Source organism: Pyxicephalus adspersus, chromosome 9 (genome assembly GCF_032062135.1).
Source record: "Pyxicephalus adspersus chromosome 9, UCB_Pads_2.0, whole genome shotgun sequence".
Lineage (NCBI taxonomy): Eukaryota > Metazoa > Chordata > Amphibia > Anura > Pyxicephalidae > Pyxicephalus > Pyxicephalus adspersus.
In genome coordinates this window covers 77,629-99,896 of record NC_092866.1, presented here as the reverse complement: position 1 = coordinate 99,896, position 22,268 = coordinate 77,629, and the positions used below count along the sequence as shown (strand labels likewise).

General features: G+C 42.1%; 2 protein-coding genes across 5 annotated transcripts in view; both read right to left on the bottom strand.

Annotated features, from left to right (window-relative positions):
* The window catches only part of EXOC3L1 (exocyst complex component 3 like 1), a 12,602-nt gene extending 6,111 nt beyond the window's left edge, over positions 1 to 6,491 (bottom strand). The window contains exons 1-6 of one of the 2 annotated variants that reach the window (XM_072422408.1): positions 6,429 to 6,491; positions 5,603 to 5,757; positions 4,319 to 4,538; positions 3,345 to 4,053; positions 2,209 to 2,326; positions 437 to 562 (exon numbers count right to left, since the gene is read on the bottom strand). In XM_072422408.1, coding sequence (XP_072278509.1) covers positions 437 to 562; positions 2,209 to 2,326; positions 3,345 to 4,053; positions 4,319 to 4,538; positions 5,603 to 5,757; positions 6,429 to 6,441 — 1,341 coding nt within the window. In that variant the 5' untranslated portion in view covers positions 6,442 to 6,491. Of the gene's footprint in view, positions 1 to 436; positions 563 to 2,208; positions 2,327 to 3,344; positions 4,054 to 4,318; positions 4,539 to 5,602; positions 5,758 to 6,320 lie in introns of both variants that reach the window. The other variant, XM_072422407.1, reaches the window with a different exon arrangement.
* Positions 6,492 to 8,612: 2,121 nt separating this feature from the next.
* Positions 8,613 to 22,268, bottom strand: LOC140338249 (anillin-like). 3 transcript variants are annotated; one of them, XM_072422383.1, is made up of 26 exons: positions 22,158 to 22,268; positions 21,773 to 21,822; positions 20,204 to 20,413; positions 20,008 to 20,066; positions 19,785 to 19,833; positions 19,480 to 19,640; positions 18,837 to 18,947; positions 18,492 to 18,581; positions 18,111 to 18,222; positions 17,842 to 17,940; positions 16,779 to 16,981; positions 16,619 to 16,704; positions 14,553 to 14,682; positions 14,343 to 14,478; positions 14,098 to 14,271; positions 13,903 to 14,029; positions 13,741 to 13,789; positions 13,101 to 13,154; positions 12,992 to 13,021; positions 12,886 to 12,907; positions 12,326 to 12,435; positions 11,337 to 11,390; positions 9,857 to 9,943; positions 9,667 to 9,774; positions 9,414 to 9,586; positions 8,613 to 9,244 (listed from the first exon to the last, which is right to left on the bottom strand). In XM_072422383.1, exons 2-26 carry the CDS (start codon positions 21,804 to 21,806, stop codon positions 9,127 to 9,129), a joined length of 2,586 nt encoding a protein of 861 aa, XP_072278484.1. In that variant the 5' UTR covers positions 21,807 to 21,822; positions 22,158 to 22,268; the 3' UTR covers positions 8,613 to 9,126. The 3 variants fall into 3 exon arrangements, with proteins under 3 accessions (XP_072278484.1, XP_072278485.1, XP_072278486.1); XM_072422384.1 differs by lacking the exon at positions 11,337 to 11,390; XM_072422385.1 differs by lacking the exon at positions 18,492 to 18,581.

Genomic DNA, 22,268 nt, shown 5'->3' with positions numbered 1-22,268 from the left:
CCTCCCACAATGGGGAGATTTCCCCCAGTAGTTTGTGTCTCTGCCCCTCCCACAATGAGGAGATTTCCCTCAATAGTTTGTGTCTCTGCCCATCACACAATGGGGAGATTTACCCCAGTCATTTCAGTCTCTGCCCCTCCCACAATGGGGAGATTTCCCCCCAGTATTTTGTGTCTCTGCTCCTCCCAAAATGGAGACATTTCCTCCCAGTATTTTGTGTCTCTGCCCCTCCCACAATGGGGAGATTTCCCTCAATAGTTTGTGTCTCTACCCCTCCCACAATGGGGAGATTTCCCCCAGTAGATTGTCTCTGCCCCTCCCACAATGGGGAGATTTCCCCCAGTATTTTGTGTCTTTGGGACAATTTTGGAGGTCTGCGGCTCTGGCCGGTGCATCCCCGAGCGGGGTCAGGAGTGTATGCTAATCAGTGTCCCACCTGCATGACGATCTGTAGCAAACCAGACAGGTAGAAGCCATCTTGATCTTTATCTGGTTCCTGATTTCTCAACCAATCAGAATATTCCACGTCCAACGCTTTGTGTATCCATTGGCTCAGACAGGCCTGAATGAGAAGACAATGCCAAATCTAAATCTCTAGGTTATAGGCAGATCAAATCACCACCCACCACTCACCTTGTCATACATGTATGTATACATCATACAACATACATACACACCAAATACACACACATCAGACATTCACACTATATACACACACATCAGACATTCACACTACACACACACACACACATTATACACACACACACATTACACATACACACACATTACACATACATTCCATACAGACACACACACATTATACACACACACACACACACACACACATTACACATACACACACACACACTATACATACACATTACACACACATTATACATACACTCCATACACACACACACACACATTATACATACACACACATTATACATACACTCCATACACATTATACATACACACACACACACACTATACACACACATTATACATACACATTACACACACACACACATTACACACACACACACACACACACACACACATTATACATACATTCCATACACACATTATACACACACACGTTATACATACACACACACATTACACATACACACACACACACACTACACATTACACACACATTATACATACACATTACACACACACACATTATACATACACTCCATACACACACACACACACACACACATTATACATACACATTACACATACATTCCATACACACACACACACACACACACATTATACATACACATTACACANCACACACACACACACACACACATTATACATACACATTACACATACATTCCATACACACACACACACACACACACATTATACATACACATTACACACACACATTATACATACATTCCATACACACACACACATACACATTACACACACACATTATACACACACACGTTATACATACACACACACACATTACACACACATTACACACACACACACACACATTATACATACACTCCATATACACACACACACACACACACATTATACACACACTCCATATACACACACACACACACACACATTATACACACACTCCATATACACACACACACACACACACACATTATACATACACTCCATATACACACACACTATACACACACACACACACACTATACATACACATTATACACGCACGCACACACACACACACACACTATACACGCACACACACACTATACACGCACACACACACACTATACATACACTCCATATACACACACACATTATACACACACACACACACACACACACACATTATACATACACACACTATACACACACACACACATTATACATACACACACTATACACACACACACACATTATACATACACACACTATACACACACACACATTATACATACACACACACACACTATACACACACTCCATAAACACACACACACACACACACATTACACATACACATTATACATACACACACACTCCATATACACACACACACACTATACACACACACATTATACATACACACACTATACACACACTCCATAAACACACACACACACACACTATACACACACACATTATACATACACACACACTATACACACACTCCATATACACACACACATTATACATACACATACGTGTGACTTTTCTTACCCGCAAGCTGCGTGTATAACGGTTCATCTGCTCATCCAGGACTTCTGTGGGGATAAGAGGACCCAGCTCAGAGATGTCCACTTCCAAGGACAGGTCTGGATGTGCCATCAGGTCCTCGCTGGAACACAGACAACCATTAGAAAAGCAAAGTTCAGAACTGTCTGGAATGTCACAGCTCAATTTTCATTTAGAGGCTGAGTACACCAAGAAACAAAATCTGTTTTAGCCGATGGCCCTTCTCTTGTTTGTACTGTTAGTGTAAAACAATAAAAATGTTCAAGGCTGTTTAAAGTTTTTAGATCCCCACAGACCTTCTCATTCCCCAGATGTTAGAGTCACCCCTCTAGGGTGGTAGTACACACCTGAGACCACACACGGGTCCTCCCATTATGTAGCCACCCCTCTAGGGTGAAAGAACACACCTGGACCAAACACGGGTCCTCCCATTATGCAGCCACCCCTCTAGAGTGAAAGAACACACCTGGGACCAAACACAGGTCGTCCCATTATGTAGCCACCCCTCTAGGCAGAAAGAACACACCTGAGACCACACACAGGTCTTCCCACTATGAAGCCACCCCTCTAGAGTAGTATCACACCTGAGACCATGTATGGCCTTCTTATTTATGCAGCCACCCCTCTAGGGTGGTAGTACACACCTGGGACCACACATAGGCCTTCCTAATATATAGTCACTCCTCTAGAGTAGTAATACACCTGAGACCACACACAGGCCTTCCCATATACTGAATAGAATAGACATCTCCATAGAATTGTGGCACACCTAGGACAACACAGATGGCTTTCCATTCAGGCAGTAGCATCAAGTTCTAATATTGGTGTAGCAGCATAACAAGGTTTTCTGTGGATACCGAGCATCAAAATGAAGTGCAGATTGCAGACTATATACGTAGCATTGCAATGTTGGGCAATATTTTGATATGTACATTGTGAGAATTGATGGAGAAATGGTTGTGGACTAATATAACCACTGACAATGTTTAGGGAATTCTCTGCATTGGTCTATACATTTTTTTAGCATAATAAACAAATAGAATTATTTCTGATATGGTCCTCAGACTGCACACCAGCTTTTACTATTATTTAAAATGTTGTGTGCAATTATGGAGTCCTACCTGGGGTAGATGATTGTTATCCAGTGAAGCACACGGTATAGTGCAGGATGAGAAAGGTCAAAACTAAGAACTTCACGCAGGTGACGAGAGATGATTTGGTGACAGATTTTAGCAGTAGTTCTGCATAGATCATAGTGTGCAGGGACACAAGGTACTAGTACCGCAGATGCAGCCAGAAGTTCTTCCATTATCCGGCTCTGAAGGTCCTTCAAATGTTTTGCCAAGTCTATTGGATTCATTCCCTCTGACTCTATTGTAGATGTCATCAGTCTCTCACAGACTCCCTTCTCCAAAGCCTGAAAGAATTTTTCCCTCCATCGTTTGGGTCGCCCTGGAGGTTTCCACAAGAACTGCAGAGGACCCCTTGACTCTTCAACATCCAAAAGTTCTTCTCGCTCTATGATGCGGACAGCAGAGACCAGGACCGAAGGGTCACATCGAGCCACAGTCAGTGCTGAGTGAGCCAGCGAGGAAATAGTATGACCCAGATCCTCACTCAGATCCTGAACACCAGCAAAAAATTGCCTGACTAAATCCAAAGCTTCCCCATTCTGTTGGCCATCCTCATTGGTGCTTAGAAATGGTCCAGCCTTCTGTAGCCTGTATAGAACATCATTTCGCAGGTTCTCCAAATCCCGGAGGTTGACATGAGCTTCCAGTAGCTGTTGCTTCTCAATGAGCTCCCTAGTCCGATTGATCAGCTTTGGTACTGGGGACAGATTAACAAGAATATTGGTCATATTGGTATTGGTCACTATATGGATTTTGCAAAAAGTATTTATGAATAACCAACATGTCATAACCAATTCTCGTTTATGGATTACCTCCTTTGATTACCTAGGAGTTCCCAGTGATTTATCCAGTCCAGAGGCAATGATGGGAATTTATTCAGCCTCTTCTGGGATCTGAATTTTGGAAGATACTCTACCTAATCCCCCTTACCTAAACTTGACAAGGAATTCTCCTGCTATTACCTGCATAGATGTGCGGTAAACTCTTTATGACCACAGACAGCTGGACGTGCTCAGTCACCAAATGCCGAATGGTCTGAAGGTGGCTGTGTGACTCTTCACTGGCTGTCCAGATATCCCGTGTCTCAAAGATTGCTTTATGGACATGACAAACCTCTGTATATGCTGCTCGAAGCTGACAGAGACCAAGATCGACTCCTTCCAAATACGACTGCAGTGCTGACTGCAAACAGAGAACAAAAAAAGGTCTTTTAGAGTGTCAACGGTCCAAGATAACCACATTCATTTCATCATTTTCAGAAGACATTTCTGAGGACGGTTGACTGGTTACAACAACTGGCAATGAGTTCTAAAAAGGCTGAAGGCTGGAATTTCTGGTATAATCACTTCAGATGTTAATTGTAGCAGGTTTCCAGTCCACCTTGCTGATGATTCTCTAGGACCACACTAACCAGCACAAGGCCCAAGACAGTGTGCTGAAAGACACTACACTACTATGGTTCTGCCTGACCCATTGTGGTGTTTTTTTTTTTAAACACATTGTTGTTTCTGGATTGATAAGAATTTTTCATCTGCATAGTGGACCCAATTATTTGGCTCCAGCTATATCATAGCCTGTTTCCTCTTACCACTTTCGGAGGCTTAGTGGAAGAGTGCGGTGTGCTTTTCACTTTGAGCTGGGGTATTCGGGGAGCCCCTCTCAAACAAGCACACCACCACATCAGAATTTGATGACCTAGTGCAATACAGAAAAAAACTTATATGAAACATTAATGCCAACTTTAATTACTGGCAAATATGGCAGCCACGGGTTTCTCCGCCAGTTTATGTTCACATGTTCCAGATGAGTTAGGAACATAACAGAGGTCGTAAAGGTAAAATGTCAGGATTACATATGAGATGTCAGAAGCCGAATATACGTAAGCTTGGCCCTGGATTCCGATGACAGAACAGCAGCTTCAGATTCACCTGCCATATTCCTGACCTGACAAGTTCCCAATAAAAAGGTAAGGCCCTGTCTGTATTCATCTGTCATTTGCAACCCCTATTTAATGTACAGCGCTGTGTAATATGTTGGCGCTATATAAATCTGATTAATATTAATAATAACCATATCATATTTGACAAAAATGTATTAGCATAATAATTACAGCAGAGACAATCAGACTGCCAGTGCTGATACAATTCCCGAAGACTCAATGGTCTCAGGCCAAGCTACAGCTCAGACAATATACCAGCTAAATGCCAGACTGAATTTGGATGTATGCTAACAGATTGGTCACTTACTTTTATTCGTGACTGGATGGAATTATTGCGCTGTGTCTCCCGCCTGCGATATTGACCAAGATGTGCCAGCTGGTCAGGGCGGCAAAATATACCAGATGCCCATTTTAGAGCTGCCCCACGTGCCAAACTCTCAGCTTTGTCAAGTGCATCACACTCTGTCAAAAATATAACAATGTGAGATATGGAGGACCATTCAAAGCTTCTCTTTTACTGCAGTGTTAGCCAAGTGGTCAACAAGTGGGCAGGTCAGCACAAATTTAGTGCTCCCAGTTGTTTGTACCATAGGCATCTAATAACCTCTATAACTATCAGCTTGATCTGGAATCTGCGGCTTTATAGCATGTTTATTTCCCTAGAGGTTGAACTTGTTGGACTGTTTTTTTCAACCAACAGTTATGTAACGACATAACTCTGTATATGAGTGACACCACAATTGTGTATGAGTGACTCCATTTCCTGTAGTACAACATACAGTAACACTATATGAGTGAAAACACTTCTCATATTATACCACTATATATACATTGTCCTAACATCAAACCTCACAGTACAACATAACTATGTAAAATGTACACAATAAGTCCTATTCAAGTGAGTAAAGTCACTTTTCCTTGTAGGACAATAATGTGCCACTAAAGTGTAACAATTTTGTGAGATGTACTTTTTAATTACCAGTAAAAAAAAAACCCAACTAAGACATAATTCTGGAACATCTCACCTTTAGGAAGTAGCTTTGCACTCCTAAGTATGATCATTATGGAATTGAAACCATCCCACCATAGTACCCCTATGTACTGAGAAAAATGAAGCTCCAGGCCTGTCTTACCCTCTGCAGACATGGTCAGTCTTTGGCTCCTAGGTTAGTACGGGAAGGGAGGATACATCCTCTGCACAGAGACAGAATCCCAGCAAGCAGGATGTGGGAGGGGGACTGATGGAGTGCACCATCACCCCACTCCATGCAGGACAACAGAATTTCAAATTAATATTATTAAACAGGATTTATATAGCGCCAACATATTACACAGCGCTGTACAATAAATAGAGGTTGCAAATGACAATACAGACAGTGACAAAGGAGGAGAAGAGGACCCTGCCCCGAAGAGCTTACAATCTAGTAGGTGGGGGAATTAACACACAATAGGATGGGAGATATGTAGTGGTGGGAAGTAGTGATGGTTTAGCAGACAGAAGAAGCCGGGTAGGCAAGTTTGAAAAAAAATGGGTTTTGAGTTCTCTTTTAAATGAGCAGAAAGTAGGAGCAAGCCGAATAGGACGAGGAGACCATTCCAGAGAGTTGGGGCAGCTCTAGAGAAGTCTTGTATCTTGTCATACAATGTATGACAATCGGATTGCAATATAACATTTGTTTACATTGTGTTTGTGTTGTGTACCGTATATGTGATTTTACTATGTGTGCAGTGAGTGATTCAGGGAACACTCTCAGCATGATTGGCTGACAAAGTCATGTTAGGAGAATGCTCCCAGCATGACTTTGTCAGCCAATCATGCTGAGAGTGGGAGGACGCCGGGAGCAAGATACAGGAGACACAGTCACTCGGGCCGCGCTGGAGACAGGAGAAAAGGCAGAGGGGGGCTATACAGGGGGGACGGGACAGCAGCTGGGAAGGATACATTTTGATACATTTGGACCATCTATCTGTAGATTTTAGAGGAGTGTTCACCAGGGACTTTTTCCCCCCACTTCTGGGGGGGAAAAAAAGTGCGTCTTATGGTCCGAAAAATACGGTAGATCAGAGGGAATTGGGACAAGCAGACATGTAGTAGACGGAGATGATGAGAGAAGAGACTTCATCCACAGTAACAGGGCTGAGGGAGGTCAGTGATGATTTACAGATATGCTTACATACCTACATAGCACATTGTCCCATAGCTCTAGGAGCTTGTATATATATCAAATTAGGGTTCAGAGGGAATCATCAAGTAACAGACTCGCAGAACATTTGGGAGAGGTCAACATGGAGAGAATTTTAGAGATCTATACATTAGAAGCATTTTATCTTCCTAAAATGTACACTTTACTTTGCAGCCAATCTGTTTTCCAGACCCAACCGGAACATGAAGCTTTGCCAGCAACAAGTAACGGTAACTTTGATGTACTAAATACTGCCCTGAACAGACATGGATAACACAGGGCCCTGGTGTTAGAAGTCCTCCAGTTCCTAAACAGCTCTTGAACTCTCACAATCTTGTAGGAACCATTTAGAGTAGAAATGCCCCCTCCCAGCATTTGTCTTTGAACACTCCTCTAAAATCTACAGATAGATGGTCTGGTATTGGAACACTTTGTCTGGTAGTCACTGCCAATTGTTCCAGAAACTGACAGCATACGGGAAAAAAATCCCCATTAAAAAGGCGCCGATGAGGCTCTATTACTTTCAAATGTCAGAATGAAAATGATCAAGGTCCCTCCTATAAATGTAAAGCCAAGACATTTAATGTGGAATAGCATAAGTAGACTTAAAACAACTGTATACAGACCACCAAAAACAGTCATAGAGGGAAAGAAAGGGTTCCAGCTACCAACCCAGTGGGGAGGGTGGGTTGGAGACTAAACCCTAAATATTTGCCCTGTCTTTTTGTAAATTTTAGTCAGAACTATTGAGTTTGGTGAAGAATGGGCTTTATCCGCAGAACAAAGTATACAGAAACCCTTAAGGAGCCTAAAGCCATATCTTCTGGCTGCAAACAGTATATATGAAATAGTGACAGATGCCAGATTTAATTTACTAAAATTTTTTACACACACCATTATAAGTTGCTTTTAACAAAAAAACCTACAGTGAGCAATATAGGGAGGCCATCACTGTGGACCTCTTGTGAAGAATGTAAGATCCCAGAAGGTCACAATATTCCGATGTCTTCACACTGAATTTGAAAGAGGATGCATATTGGAAAAATCTATTCCAGTAGTCAGGGCCTCCGTACTGTACACAGTTAAGAGAATCTACTAAATTCTAAACATCCTTTCTATTACTACCAAGACAGCTGAGGTGTTGTAAATGATTTATTTCATAGAACCAGAAATAGAATAATATACAATGAATTTATATTGATATATACTGGAAGAAATTAATAAAATATTTTTCATACATAGATTAGTGTTCAGAAACAGGCAGTGCAGCCACGTGAAACAAAGAATACAGACCAATACAAACATAATGAGTCATCTGAAAATTTAAAGAAAACATCAACAGAACAAACATCAAAAGTGCAATCTTGTGCTCCATGGTATATGGCAGCAACATTCAGATTACCAGAGTCCTTTCCCCATCCTGCCAAGGTGATGGAAAGGTAACAAAAGTGCTTCTTATGAATCTTGTGAATATGGAGCAGCCAGAAAATAGGAAACACACTTAAAACTTGTTTGAAATATTTGTATCATATATATATATATCAGAATAGAAAAAAGGACAGAAATTTTGTTTATATAAAAAGGGTAAAAAACAGAAAATCTTAGGCCTCTACAGTATATATTCTTAGCCCTGGAGCAGACAGTATCCTTATCTCATTGCTCCTTTTGCTAGGTTAGCCCCCCATGTTCGCAGATCCAACAAAACCTGGTTCAGACAGTCCATCCACTGGTCCTTCTCCTCTTTGGTATCCGAAGACAGCCAATTTCTGAAAGAAAAGATTTCAGTACAGTGTACGGTGAACACTTCATTTACAAGAGTCATATACAAATAGAAAAAAAATAGAAGACCACCCCATGCACCTCATCAAAGCTACAAATTGGAAACATCCTAGAATCGTCCCTACATTACACAAACTCAACTCATAACAGACTCACTTGGTGAAACACAAGGTATTCCGGCACTGTGTCACCAGTGTCTCCTTGTCATCTTCTTGTTGAGGTCTCATGGTGATCAGCTCCAAGGTGTGAGGACGAGCGCACACTTCTCTTTTGACAGCCTCAATTCTGGCACTCGTGCAGTTCACCAAATTTATCCGCCCTAGAGGATCCTACACAACAAAAATCAGTACAAAATGCAGCAACAGACAAACAGGTTCCAGGACACCTTATCAGGTAATTGTGGACTTACCTTAGAAGCTTCCTGGTCAGGATATGCCCAAAAGGACAGGGTGTTACCCGAAAGGACACACCAACGTCTGTGCCATGCCCCCAAACCACTGACATCCTCAAAAATTGTCTGCAAAGAGTAAAATAAGAGCTCCATCAGAAGACATTATTGTTAAACACTTTGTATATGGTGATCATCAACACAAACTTACCAGAAAACCCCTATGCTGTACAGAAGAGTGACTTTGGCACTGGATCTTTAGGTAAAGGTTCCCTTCCAGAGGGGACAGGAATGGGACCTGGGAAGAGATGAGATTCAGGTCAAGAAGAATAAAATGGTATCAGGTTAGTGGCAATGAGTAGCAGTCACAGAATGTGAGTAAAGCAGTACCGCAGTCCCAGGTCCAAGCGCTGCCATTCTTGGGGGGGGGGGGGGGGGGTGGAGTTATTGTGAGTCCCATCTTTAATCATCAATATATTTCAGTTCTAGTTCATACAATATCAGTTCTAGTTCATACAATCCAACAAGTGCCCTAAAACTACACTGGCAGGAATATAAACTGCAACACCTATGTTAACTAAGAGTTCAAACAATAGCACAAAGGACAGGAGAAACAATTCCTGATTGTGCAGCTCTAATGGGGAAATAATCCCAAGAACACCAATGTCACGTTACACCCCGTCCTTCACTTTTGTTGCTGCATTTGTTCTCAGAAATTATCTGGTAAAGCTGCCAGAAATGCTTCTTGTGAACTGAACAACACAAGGTTAGCTTCATTCTGTAAACTACTAATCTGCTAACTCACCATGTAACACACTGAGAAAAGTAACGTGCCTATAATATTGCAAACAAATGACAAACAAAACAAGCAAACACCAGCTTGTTTGAATTAGGAGTTGGATCTTTAAGGTTCAGACAGGGACTTCTTCTACAAGACATCTTATACTGTGCAGGCTGAGACAAATTATCAGTAATGCATTGGGTTCAGGGTCTTTTTTTTATTTTTGGGTCAAGGAGATTAAACTAATTGTTCATAGAAGAAAACAGGCCTAGCAAGATGGCGGATTTACAAAACATAAGGGGCTCACAAATGCAGACGTTGGGCTATTGTCTGGTGTCCCATCATTCTAATGTCTGTGTCTAAACCACACTGATAAGCAGACAACATTTAACCCCGGATATATTAGCCATAACACAGCACTAGACCAGTGCCGTACAGCCCAGATCAACTTATCTGTTGTGCTTTGTAAACCGTTACCAAAGGATAAATATATCAGATATCTTTGCTTTTCAAAAATACCAGAAAACCTTGTGTTTCAGATACCATAGTATATTTAAATTCAGAGGACAATCCATGCATTTTGTAGGTGTTGCAGTTTCTATGCATGCCAGAATGTAAGTGTACTGGATAACCGATGTCTGGTGAGGAGCGGCTGATAATGCTTGGATTAAACAATCTATATTAATCATGTCTGGAAGTTCTTCAGCCCATTGTAACCCTCACGCAATTTCCACAACCTCAAGGAGAAAATCATGTGTCCAGACCTCAAACTTTTATTGTGACAAGTACATTTTTTGTTTTTGTCACTCACAATAAGACCAATGTGTAACCACTACAACCCCCAGCATGAGAGGCTTCTACTGCATGGGCATGCAACAATCCGCACAATGCAAGAAAAATCAGTAACCACCTTATCCTGAAAATGATTTCCAAGCAGACGACCGACCTTTCCTTCCAATTTCATCTAAAAGGAGATACAGGTGGGAAAAAAGATGAGAGGACAAGACAAGAGAGCAGACAAACCAGGAGGAGAGACAGCACAAGACAAAGAGATGAGATATGTGCACCAAGGGGTGTACAAATAGTTTCAGAATGTGGAGATAAATAAAGAAGACACTTCCCAGTTTGCTTCAGGGGTATTGAGGATTCCTGCATACGTTCACCTTTCCATCTTCAGGAGGCACACATCCTGAGACCCCTTTTGTGTTATCCCTTCTTGCCCTCCATGGTCACTCTCAGTTCTGATCTCTTCTTCATCTTTCGATGTCTCTTTCTCTACTTTGTTTCATTCTTCCATCCTCAGACAGCCCCCCCAACCAGGTGACGCTGCCTGCACTCTCCTTTTTCATTGCTCATCCATAATCAGGTCCTATGCTATCACAAAAGACGTCTCTATGGTTCCTGTCCTGACCCTGCCTTCCACATCTCAAGCCTATAATCTAATGTTTGGCCAGGTTTACCATTTATCTCCCACTTCCTTCCTTCAGTCGCCCTTTACACTTCTATGTTACACACTCCTGAAAAATATTTAAGAAACCAAACACAAAGGTGTCCACAATCATTTCTGTGCCATCAGGACAGTAAAAAACGCCAAGGTTATGTCCCCCATTTTGGTCCAGATGCTCCACAGTGCCTGCAGCTACAAAGATTAGTGAGAAATGGTTTAAAGGTTCATTTAGATGAATGAATGTCTATAGTCTGTTCACAGGAACATCATATAAAGGAAGATCAGCTAGTTACATTTAGTTTTTTTTTTTTTAACCTTCTTTATAATCATCTCAATTGTATGGAAAACAATACCCATTCAAGGGGCAAGGATTTCCAGAACCTCAGAAGACAAAGCAGAGGTACAGAACCTCACAAGCACAAATTGTCGAGTAAGTGTAGTTTATCACTCACCTTTTCCAGTGGAAACTTGAATTTGCCCAGAGAATCCAGAGACAGCATCAGGGACCCAACCAGCAGAAAGCCACTGGATCTGAGAGGGCAGTTCACTGCTGGACTACAAGCTACAATGACAGAGGAGTAAACAGAAGTCACAAAGGCTGCAGGAGGTCATCATAAGAGGGGTTCCAGAGGCCACAAGAAAGATTGTGGAGGATGACAGAGGCCTCAATTAGCAGGAGACTGAGGTGGTGGATTAGAGGATCATAAGAGGGCACATGAACTGCAGTGAAATGAGGAAATTCTAGAGGGCATCAGAGTCTGCACTGCCATCACTAGTGGGCACATTTAAACTACAAATTTGAACTTTTTAGCAGTTAGTGGTTGCAAAAAGTAAACTACAGAATGTCATGAATCTCTTGAAACTATTTATATATCTTACGTATAACAAAATTTGTGCCCTTTTTTAAACAGCATAAGAAGATTAAAAGGAAAAATTGGGAAGTTGTCTTCACTGGTAGGATTAGTGGAAAACACATTGTATGGCCACAAACACAACATCAAGGCGTGTTTACCTGGGGAGTTCAGAGAGGATTTCTGCATGGAAAAAAAAAAAACAGTTGTGAGAACTCTCATGCATTCTACCCCAGGAATTTAGAACAGTAAAAGAGCAGTACTTACCCGTGAACTCAGAAGCTTTTTAGGTGTAATCTGGAGAAGAAAAGCAGAAAAACTTAGTACAAACAATAATTCTCACTTCCAGCCTGTGGCATGATAAGAAAGATGATACCTTAGGCTTGAAGCACTTCCTTTTGTCTGCAGTGGTAACAGGTCCAATTTGTGCCTGCGTGGATGACAACACTAAATTTATATGGATATTACAGAAATGAGCTTTATGAAGACTGAATACCTGCCTCATTTCCTGAATTCAGAGGATGAAGGTTTATCACCGATTAAGAACCAATATACACTGAACACTGCTACAAACTCCACCACTATATCCTTAGTAAATAGCTTATATTAACCTGATAAAATGACAAATCTATTGATAGACAGGATCCTGCATAACAGGCCACGTCTATGGATACCATGGTGGTGGAGTCAGAGGCAGTACTTTTTTGTCAATTCTAAATCCAGGTGCCCAGTAGCTTTCACTCAGACTCCTCGGCCCTGACCAATGCAGGATCTCCAATATAAGGCCACATCCTGTACATTGGTACAAAAGAGAATGGCCAGTAGAAAGACAACAGGGATCCTGTCTTTTTATTAAACCAAGAAAAGAACATGTCTGATGTTTCTCTGTAAGTAACTTGCCATGTCTAACAAGAAATTCCTAAACTGGTAACAGCAGCAGGGCTGAATTCAGAACACTCCTACAAACATTCCTGACTAAATCAGTATTCTGAATTTAATAACCAAAAAGCACTTACCAGACTGTAAACCTCAAGTTCTATTTTAAAGTCTGCATTGGCATCATTTCTGTTTTAATAGAAAATAGCAGATGAATCAGAACCAAATCAACACCACTCATTCTACAAACCACCATATGAAAAAACAGTCAGACCCAGTAGATTTTGCTACAAGACACTTACAGGGTCACTGTGGTAGGAAATATAATGGTATCACCAGTCTGTGCATCTGCAGCACTGGCCAGAGGTGTGGCTACAACATCATGGCTACCATACCGGATAAGTATGAGGAAATAGTGCCCGGGAGATCCTAAAAAGAATGCATGTGTTATTTAGAAATATTAATAAGGACAGTAAAGCCATTGCACTCCCAAGTACCTGAGTCACGTATTGCCTTGCACACATAGTCAACCTTAAGGGGGAGTTGGATGTCAGATATGGTGACAGCACCTCGACAAGGTTTCAGCTCTTCTGAAAGACAAGATTCCAGCTCCTCTGATCGCTCTCCTCGGAGTCTGTCCAGCTCCTTCAATAAAGCAATCTTCTTCTCATCTAGAGTGGAGGAAAAGGAGTTTAAGTTCTTGGTTCCCAGGAGGAACTGGTGAAAGATTTTTACCACTTACTTGACACCAGGAGCAACCGCTCTGCCTCGGCCTCCTGTCGAGTGCCCTTTCCATGGTCAACATCCACACAATAGCTTAAGGCACAACATGACTGCTCGATGATACGCTGCAGGGATGAGACCTCCTTGCTGAGGAGCTGCAGAAGCAGAAAACAGATCTCATTACATTGCCAATACCAATTCACAATTTGCCAGAGGATAAAAGGCTCACCTTGATTCTCTCCTTCGTGTCTCCTCTCTCCAGTGGCCTTCTTTCAGGAAAACGGCTGGTAATTGGGGTACCAAGTCGGCCAACAGACTCTAGCTGTACATTTCTTCGCAATGTTCGATAAGAATCAATACTATAAACAAAAGAAAATTAAAAAGAGATTAATTCAGGTTTAAACTACAAGTAGTGCACATGGTTCTGTTTTATATGTCCCTAGCCTTGAATAAAAACAGATAGAATTTTTGAAAAAGCCATTAGCTCTTCAGGACTGTGAAGCCCAGGGCCTGGTGGGATACAAACTTTCTAGAAGATCGATATATGCCAGGTAGCTTGCAGGGTAGATAGATAATAGAGAGATTTTTCCACTGGTATCTGATAAGGAGAATGAACTATAGACTGCTAAATCTTGGTACCTGGTGGGGAGGATGAGTAATATAAAAACATATAGGAAAGGCGGAAATAACTTGACTGCAAATGTGAATACCAAATAGGCTGTACCAGCTATATTCAGCGACCAAGAGACTAGAAAAACAAATATACGGACACCACAAACAACAATCACATGATATTTGGGGGTCCTGCCAGAAAGCATTACTTTATGGTAATTTTAATGCAAAACATTGAATATTATTTTTTGCTTGTTACTATTTCTTTGTTAGTATATAAGCTTCTGAATTCCATAACTCCCAAAGACTTTGTGTTATTGTGTTTGTCTGCATAGCTGCACTGTAATTCTAGTGCCTGTAGGCTTGGTTGTATATGATGGCGGTCTCAGTATTTTGAACAATATACATTAAATTAAAACAACAACCTAATAAATATAGTGGCCAAATAGATGTTTGAATGGCAAATTTTTGAAAACCTCAGAGGACAAATACTGCAAATTGATCATTATGATGGATGATGAATTTGGGACACAGCTATCTCTGTTGTTGTGGTTTTAACGCTGCTTTATGCCTGCCTCCATACCAGGTGACTAAGTGCACTTGTAGGTAAATAACCTATTGGTGCTAACACACCCTGTTTTGCTTGTACCAATTACATCCCTGAGGAAGCGGACCTCGTCTGCGAAACACATCGCATGATCCCTAAATATGTAATGTGTACAAAATACTCAGCCTATGTATGGTATGATGTTGTTTAACTTCCCCTGAATTGCTATAATGGGGGAGGTATGTATAAACTTCTTTTAAAATGATGTAAATAAAATGCAAAAAATGGTATAAGATTCAACTGCTGTGAAAGTCCCATATTTTGACATTTTTTGATAGCATATTTGAACCCTTGAGGGATGGTGGCAGTTTCAAGTATAATTGAAATCAGGCTAAACATTATATACTTGGTTGTATATCTGCTACTAATTTGTAGAAGATTGCATCCTGTGTGCATCTACAAGAGATGAATGCATCTCTGTGTTTATCAGTATATTTGCCTGTATATGTATTTGTCCATGAAACCGTGCATATTGTCCTAATTGCTATACAAGTACTCAATTACACTAGATAGTATGTAAGGTCTGTGTCTGCCTGTGTGTGTCCACCCAGCTAGACTCAGGGAAGTTTCCCCTCTAGTAATAAGTGATGGTATTGCATGCAAAGATCTTAGCTCTATAGAAGCATGTTACTATTCTCAGGATGAAAGTTCCTTGTCCATCCTCCAATCAATCAAGGATCCCTGTCTTTGACTGATTGGACAGACTACCAGGCCTGGTACCTTGTAGCAGAGCTGGACCACGTATGAAATGCTAAGCACAGTACCCAAATGAGTGGGAGGACCAAACAGCCTTGTAGACTTTGGGGTGAATGAACTACAGTTAGACTGCTAAGCCAGTATGGTATCTAGCGGGGTGAACAGACACTAGCTAGGCCAATAATACCAGTAGTAGATAGTAGGAAGGTCGGATTCTGGCAAGGAAATCAAGCCCAAATGTTTACCAGGAGGGTAGATTGAAGCTAGCTTGGCTCATAATCCTGGTGATCATACCCTGTATGGTAAATGGCCTCTGGTTGGCTGATACACGAGGCTTAACACATGTAGAATCAGTTAGTCACAGTTAGACTGATAAGTACCTGTAGGGCAGATGGAGTTCCTCTTTAGCTGAGGTCACTTTAGGATCCTCCTCCAGTAATTCAGGTAAACTGGACACCACGGAGCTCTGTAGAGTATCATACAAGTGTCATGTTACATGGGCTCAAAGAATTTAGAAATTTTGGGAAGTTTGGGACTTACTAAAGGGCTAATTGCTGCCTGAAGATCAATTGACTTGGTGAGAGGAGATAAAAAAGAAACGGGAGGAAGATCCAAATCCACTTCTTCTGACAAATGTCCTTCTGACCCTTCACTGACATCCAGAACACCTTCAAATATGCGGTCAATCAGTTCCGAGCTATTCATAGTCACCCGCCTCAGGTCAGCATTGTCTACAGGGGAATCTTCAAAAACAAGACAAGAGCATAGGAGAGAATTAAGGATATGTTACCAAGAGAAAATATTGGTTTATCCTATAAAAACCTAGCAAGTTCCTATATTCCTATAATGAGAACACCACAGAACTGAAAAGAAATCCCAAAAAGAGTTTTAATAGCTCTATAATTCTCCTCTGTGGACTACAGAACCCCTTGCCAATTAGCTGAAAACACTGAATGGAATTTCATTGCAGCAAAGGCACTGGGTTGTCAGCTAAAACAAAACTCCAGCAGATTAACATTTTATTCTTCCCAAAACAAAACTTAAGAAAATATTGTAAGAAGTCACCCTGGCTGCTAGGAATGAATGAACTGTGCACATCAGACCTGCATAATTCTGGATTGGTCAGTCAGGATCGACAAAGGCCCTAAAATAGGACCAGAAGAAACATTGGGGCATGTATTTCAGCCCTTAATATGGCTGGTTTACCCATAACTAGATAATAGAATTAGGACAGAATAAGCAGAATGTACAGCTCAGAATTGGAAGCCTACAATAATCCTAACCTTGCAGTAGGGCATCAATGCACAAGGAAGGATATAAAGGTAAGTGGAGGAAAGAGGAGAATAAGTTGTGGACATGATAGGAATTCAGAGCTGTGTTATGTCATAGGAAGGTAGGAGCATACTATATTTCCCACAATTATGTTTTTGTACTTGACCAGCATTAAAAGGGATAAAAATGTGGGAAAATGTGCATGAATAAATATGTTTATTGTAATTTCACCTTGATTTCAGCCCTAAATATGTTTTATTATAATTTACAGAGATCTGCAGCCAATTATACATCAGGGTATCCCCTCTGTATATATGGATATAAGGTTTACCTTCTTTTCCACCATAAGCTGTGCAGTCCGTCTTTTCCCCAGCATTACCTTCATTAGACTTGTCTTCATCTTGAGCATCAAATGAAGGGGGCTGGGAGTCTGTAAAACAAATAGAACTGATGTACAACACTGACAAATGGCCCATTGCTCCCTAAGTTCACTCACTGGACCCCTTTTCTATATATAAGAATAAAGAGGCATAATATACATCTGAAGACTCATCGATTACACCTAGAAAATAAAAACCTAGAAATAAAACCAATCCTTACCAGAGCTGCAAGTTCTTTGCAGACGGACCTCAAGAGAAGAGACGCAATGCTCCCCAGAGACATCAAGGGTTCCGTCACTGGCTTCCAAAGACAGTTCTGTACACTCTGAGTCCTGAAAACACAATCAGAGGGCAGAAATAATATCTATTATCTTTATCAACAGCCTCAAGCGGAAGAGGGAAAATATCCTGACATAGTTAGAGTAATTGTAATTTTGTCAGCAGGAGAAACTCACAAAAGATCACAGCGCCTAACAACAGGATGGAACACATCAAAACTATGAACCAGAGCACAATACAGCACTGTATATGTGGTATAAGAGTAGTCACCCTAGATGGGGAGTTCCACTAACAGACAAAAAGTAGAATGGCAGCCACTCACGCTGGAGACTGTCTGAGCATCTGACATGGGTCCCATTTTCACTTGCCCTCGTCCTGTTTTCACCCGTCGCCTTCTTTTCTCTCTGAGATTCTGAAGAGCAGGGTTGCAAAGTAATGAGACTCTGGAGGGCTATGTATGACAAGTGACACCTGGAACCAAAGTGTGCACCTCTGTGCCCAATACCAGTGTGGCAACCAGTGACATTATCACTGTTGGCCCAGTAGGCACCCAGTGAAGTGACATTACATCTCCATCCAGTATGAAACCCAGTAAAGTGACAATACTGCCAGTCAGCATGTACCCCTCCGCTAGGCTCTTCTGTACCATCACACGGATACTTCTTACCTTGCTAACTTGTTCATCAAGTTGTCTCTTTCGCTGTCTCATAGATGCAGCTCTCCAAGGATTACTGCGATCCAGAACTGCACACACCATCGCCAGCTCCTCCTGCCGTTCCTGCAAAATATATACAAAGGATACCAGTGACTACAGAGCAAGTTTGTATCCAATCAAATACAAAATATAAATTTGAATTTCCAAGTTATTTACTTTTATTTTATTTTTTTTTATTTTTTGTATTGGAGTCATCACGCACGCAGGGAGAAGCCGTCCAGTTTTTTTTTCTCCGCCGGACGGCTTCTCGTTTCAGAGATCATCCGGCGCTGGAAGAAGAAGGACGTGGACGATCAGCGGGACCAGGTAAGAAGCCGGTCGGCATCTTGTGTTCCGCCGGCACCCGACGCTGGAGAGGGAGATCGACGGACGACGATCGACGGAGGACGACGCTGGAACACGAACACGACGCTGGATGAGCACAGCGGGACCAGGTAAGTAAGGATGGGAAAAAACTCGGGGTTAACCATCCTAGCCATTTTTTTTTTTGCCCGTACGAAGGTCAGGCTTAACGGCTAGGAGGTTAAGATGAAATGTGTATACAAACACCAATTCCCTTGTACACCGCCATCAAATTGTAGTGTCAAGAACTGACCTTCCGGAGCCGACTAGCTGTCTCCACACTGGGTGGGTTGTCCTCCACAGACAGCAGAGGACGCCGAGGAGCTAAAGTGCTCTGGGCCAGAGGGAGAACCTGATCTTCTATAGGTGCTTTATTGTCAAAGTCCACAAGGCTGAATTCTGAAGGATGAATACCTGCAAGAAAATAAAATAAAGCTCACATTCCATCCCAAGTGACTGGCCAAGTACTAGTAAACCAGTCTAGAGAATGTTGTGTAGGAGCCTTCAATTACTCCAAACTCTAACCTGCCAGTCATGAAATGATTAGCTGGTTCTTACCAGTCAGCCTTTCCTCTTCTCCATCCAATCCTGGTTGCCCCGAGCCATCCTGAAGGTACAGAGAAATAGTAAAATCATTTAGCCGTGTCAAAAGATGCAGCCACCAAAGGACCACACAACCCCCCTGATGATTCAGAAATGAAACATTAGCAGGTTTCATTATCCTCATTTCTGTGTTATTAGATTGTAAAGAACATTGAAACAGAAAACACAGTCGCCTGACCTTCCCATCATCAGTCCAAGACACAGCGTGGCCCTCTTCCGTAGAATTCACAGATATATCTAAAACAGAAAGAAGAAATTTTCATCACAACAATATGGAAACTTCAATGACTGTCAATAGACAACAGCCATCTCCTCCATCACAAAGAACATTGGATTCTGCCACAAATTCTCTAACCCCTCAATTATCCAACTACCTCTTGTGCTGCTCTCCAACATCTGTATGCGAGATCTGATCGATGGAATGGCTGGCGTGTCCGGCTTAATTTCCTGTTCTGTTATTCGTAGTAGAGTGGACCATCTACCTTTAGCAATGGTCTCCGACACCCCGGGGTCTCTGTTTTCCATCTCCTCTTCTGAAGCATTATATCGTTTTTTCCTGGGCAAATCATTCTCAGTATCTGGGCCTGGCAAATTACACGTGAAACAAGATGACAAGCTGCCTGGCATTCTGCATCACAGAAACTATTAGAAAGTCACACCTGTATATAGCAAAGCTTCGTGGAGACCCATATACCCCGACACAGAGATCAATGTATGCCACGGCTACACATAGATCCATATATCCCTGATACACACACAGATCAATGCATGCCACGGCTACATATAGATCCATACAGTCGACACACACACAGATCAATACATGCCACGGCTACATATAGATCCATACAGCCGACACACACAGATCAATACATGCCACACACACACAGATCAATACATGCCATGGCTACATATAGATCCATACAGCCGACACACACAGATCAATACATGCCACGGCTACATATAGATTCATACATCCCTGGTACACACACAAATCAATGCATGCCACGGCTACATAAAGATCCATACACCCGACACACACACAGATCAATACATGCCACGGCTACATATAGAGCCATACACCTGACACACACACAGATCAATACATGCCACGGCTACATATAGATCCATACACCAGACACACAGATCAATACATGCCACGACTACATATAGATCCATACACCTGACACACACACAGATCAATACATGCCACGGCTACATATAGAGCCATACATCCCTGATACACACACAGATCAATGCATGCCACGGCTACATATAGATCCATACATCCCTGATACACACACAGATCAATGCATGACACGGCTACATATAGAGCCATACAACCCTGACACACAGATCAATGCATGCCACGACTTCATAGAGCCATACAACCCTGACACACAGATTATATATTTATAGCCATACAGCTCTGAAACAGATTCATGCATACTACAGCTACACAGCCTAGGCCTAGGGTGGCATTTGTCCAGCACTGCCCTGCCACACAACTGTCCTCTACTATTTTTTAAGTGGGGGAAAATGATAATAATCATACCCTGCCACATATACCCAAAAATCTGGAATAGAGGTAGGAAACTGAAAACATAGTACTAAGAATCTGCCCCCTTGGCTATCTGGCCCACAAATGGCATTTCTCTGGAAGTTACCATTGCAGAGATAATGGTGTTCAAATGTGGCAAGAAGTCCCCCAGATATGACCGGACACACTGATTGGTGTAGTTTCTGCTTTTTGGTTTAGAAATGATCAGCAGGTAGCAGTTGTTGACAGGCCAGCATTGTATGAATGTGTGATGCTTGTGGTTGGGAGGGGTACACATACTTCTAGCCTAGGTGAGATCAGTAAAGGCACACACCATGCCCACGCATGCCCCCCTAGTCATGCAGCAGCCCGGCCACATCTAGTGCCACACACATCTGACACTCACAGAGACGTTTAAGGGGTTGGCGTCTGCACTCCATCTTCTGGGCCTCTGATCTGTTTGAGAGAGAAGAATGTTTACAGCGCTGAAATCCTGGACTCAGATGATGTATGGATATATATGGGACAGCTGGGGGGGGGCACTATGTATGGATATATATATAGGACAGCTGGGGGGGCACTATGTATGGATATATATGGGACAGCTGGGGGGGCACTATGTATGGATATATATAAGACAGCCGGGGGGGGGCACTATGTATGGATATATATGGGACAGAAGTAGGGAGGGGGGTATTTTATTTACAGATATACCCGGGATGAGCGATATTCCATTTCTCTAATGATGCCAACCCCACCGCCCTGCTGCGCCCCCTTCCCGCAGCTCTCACCTGTCCGCTGTCACTGCGGTCGATTTGCTACACACAGTTGAATTTCCGCGCTTATTCTGAGAATTTTAGAAATGCGGTCACTAGAGCTGTACGGAAGCCATTTTCCTGACG

Coding starts and splice junctions, on each gene's coding strand:
- LOC140338249 (XM_072422383.1), bottom strand. CDS start 21,806: ATGGAGTGCAGACGCCAACCCCTTAAACGTCTCT. Junction 16,982..17,841: donor AGCTTATGGTGGAAAAGAAG/GTAAACCTTATA, acceptor TTGTTTTTGAAG/ATTCCCCTGTAGACAATGCT. Junction 14,479..14,552: donor ACACGAAGGAGAGAATCAAG/GTGAGCCTTTTA, acceptor CTGCTTCTGCAG/CTCCTCAGCAAGGAGGTCTC.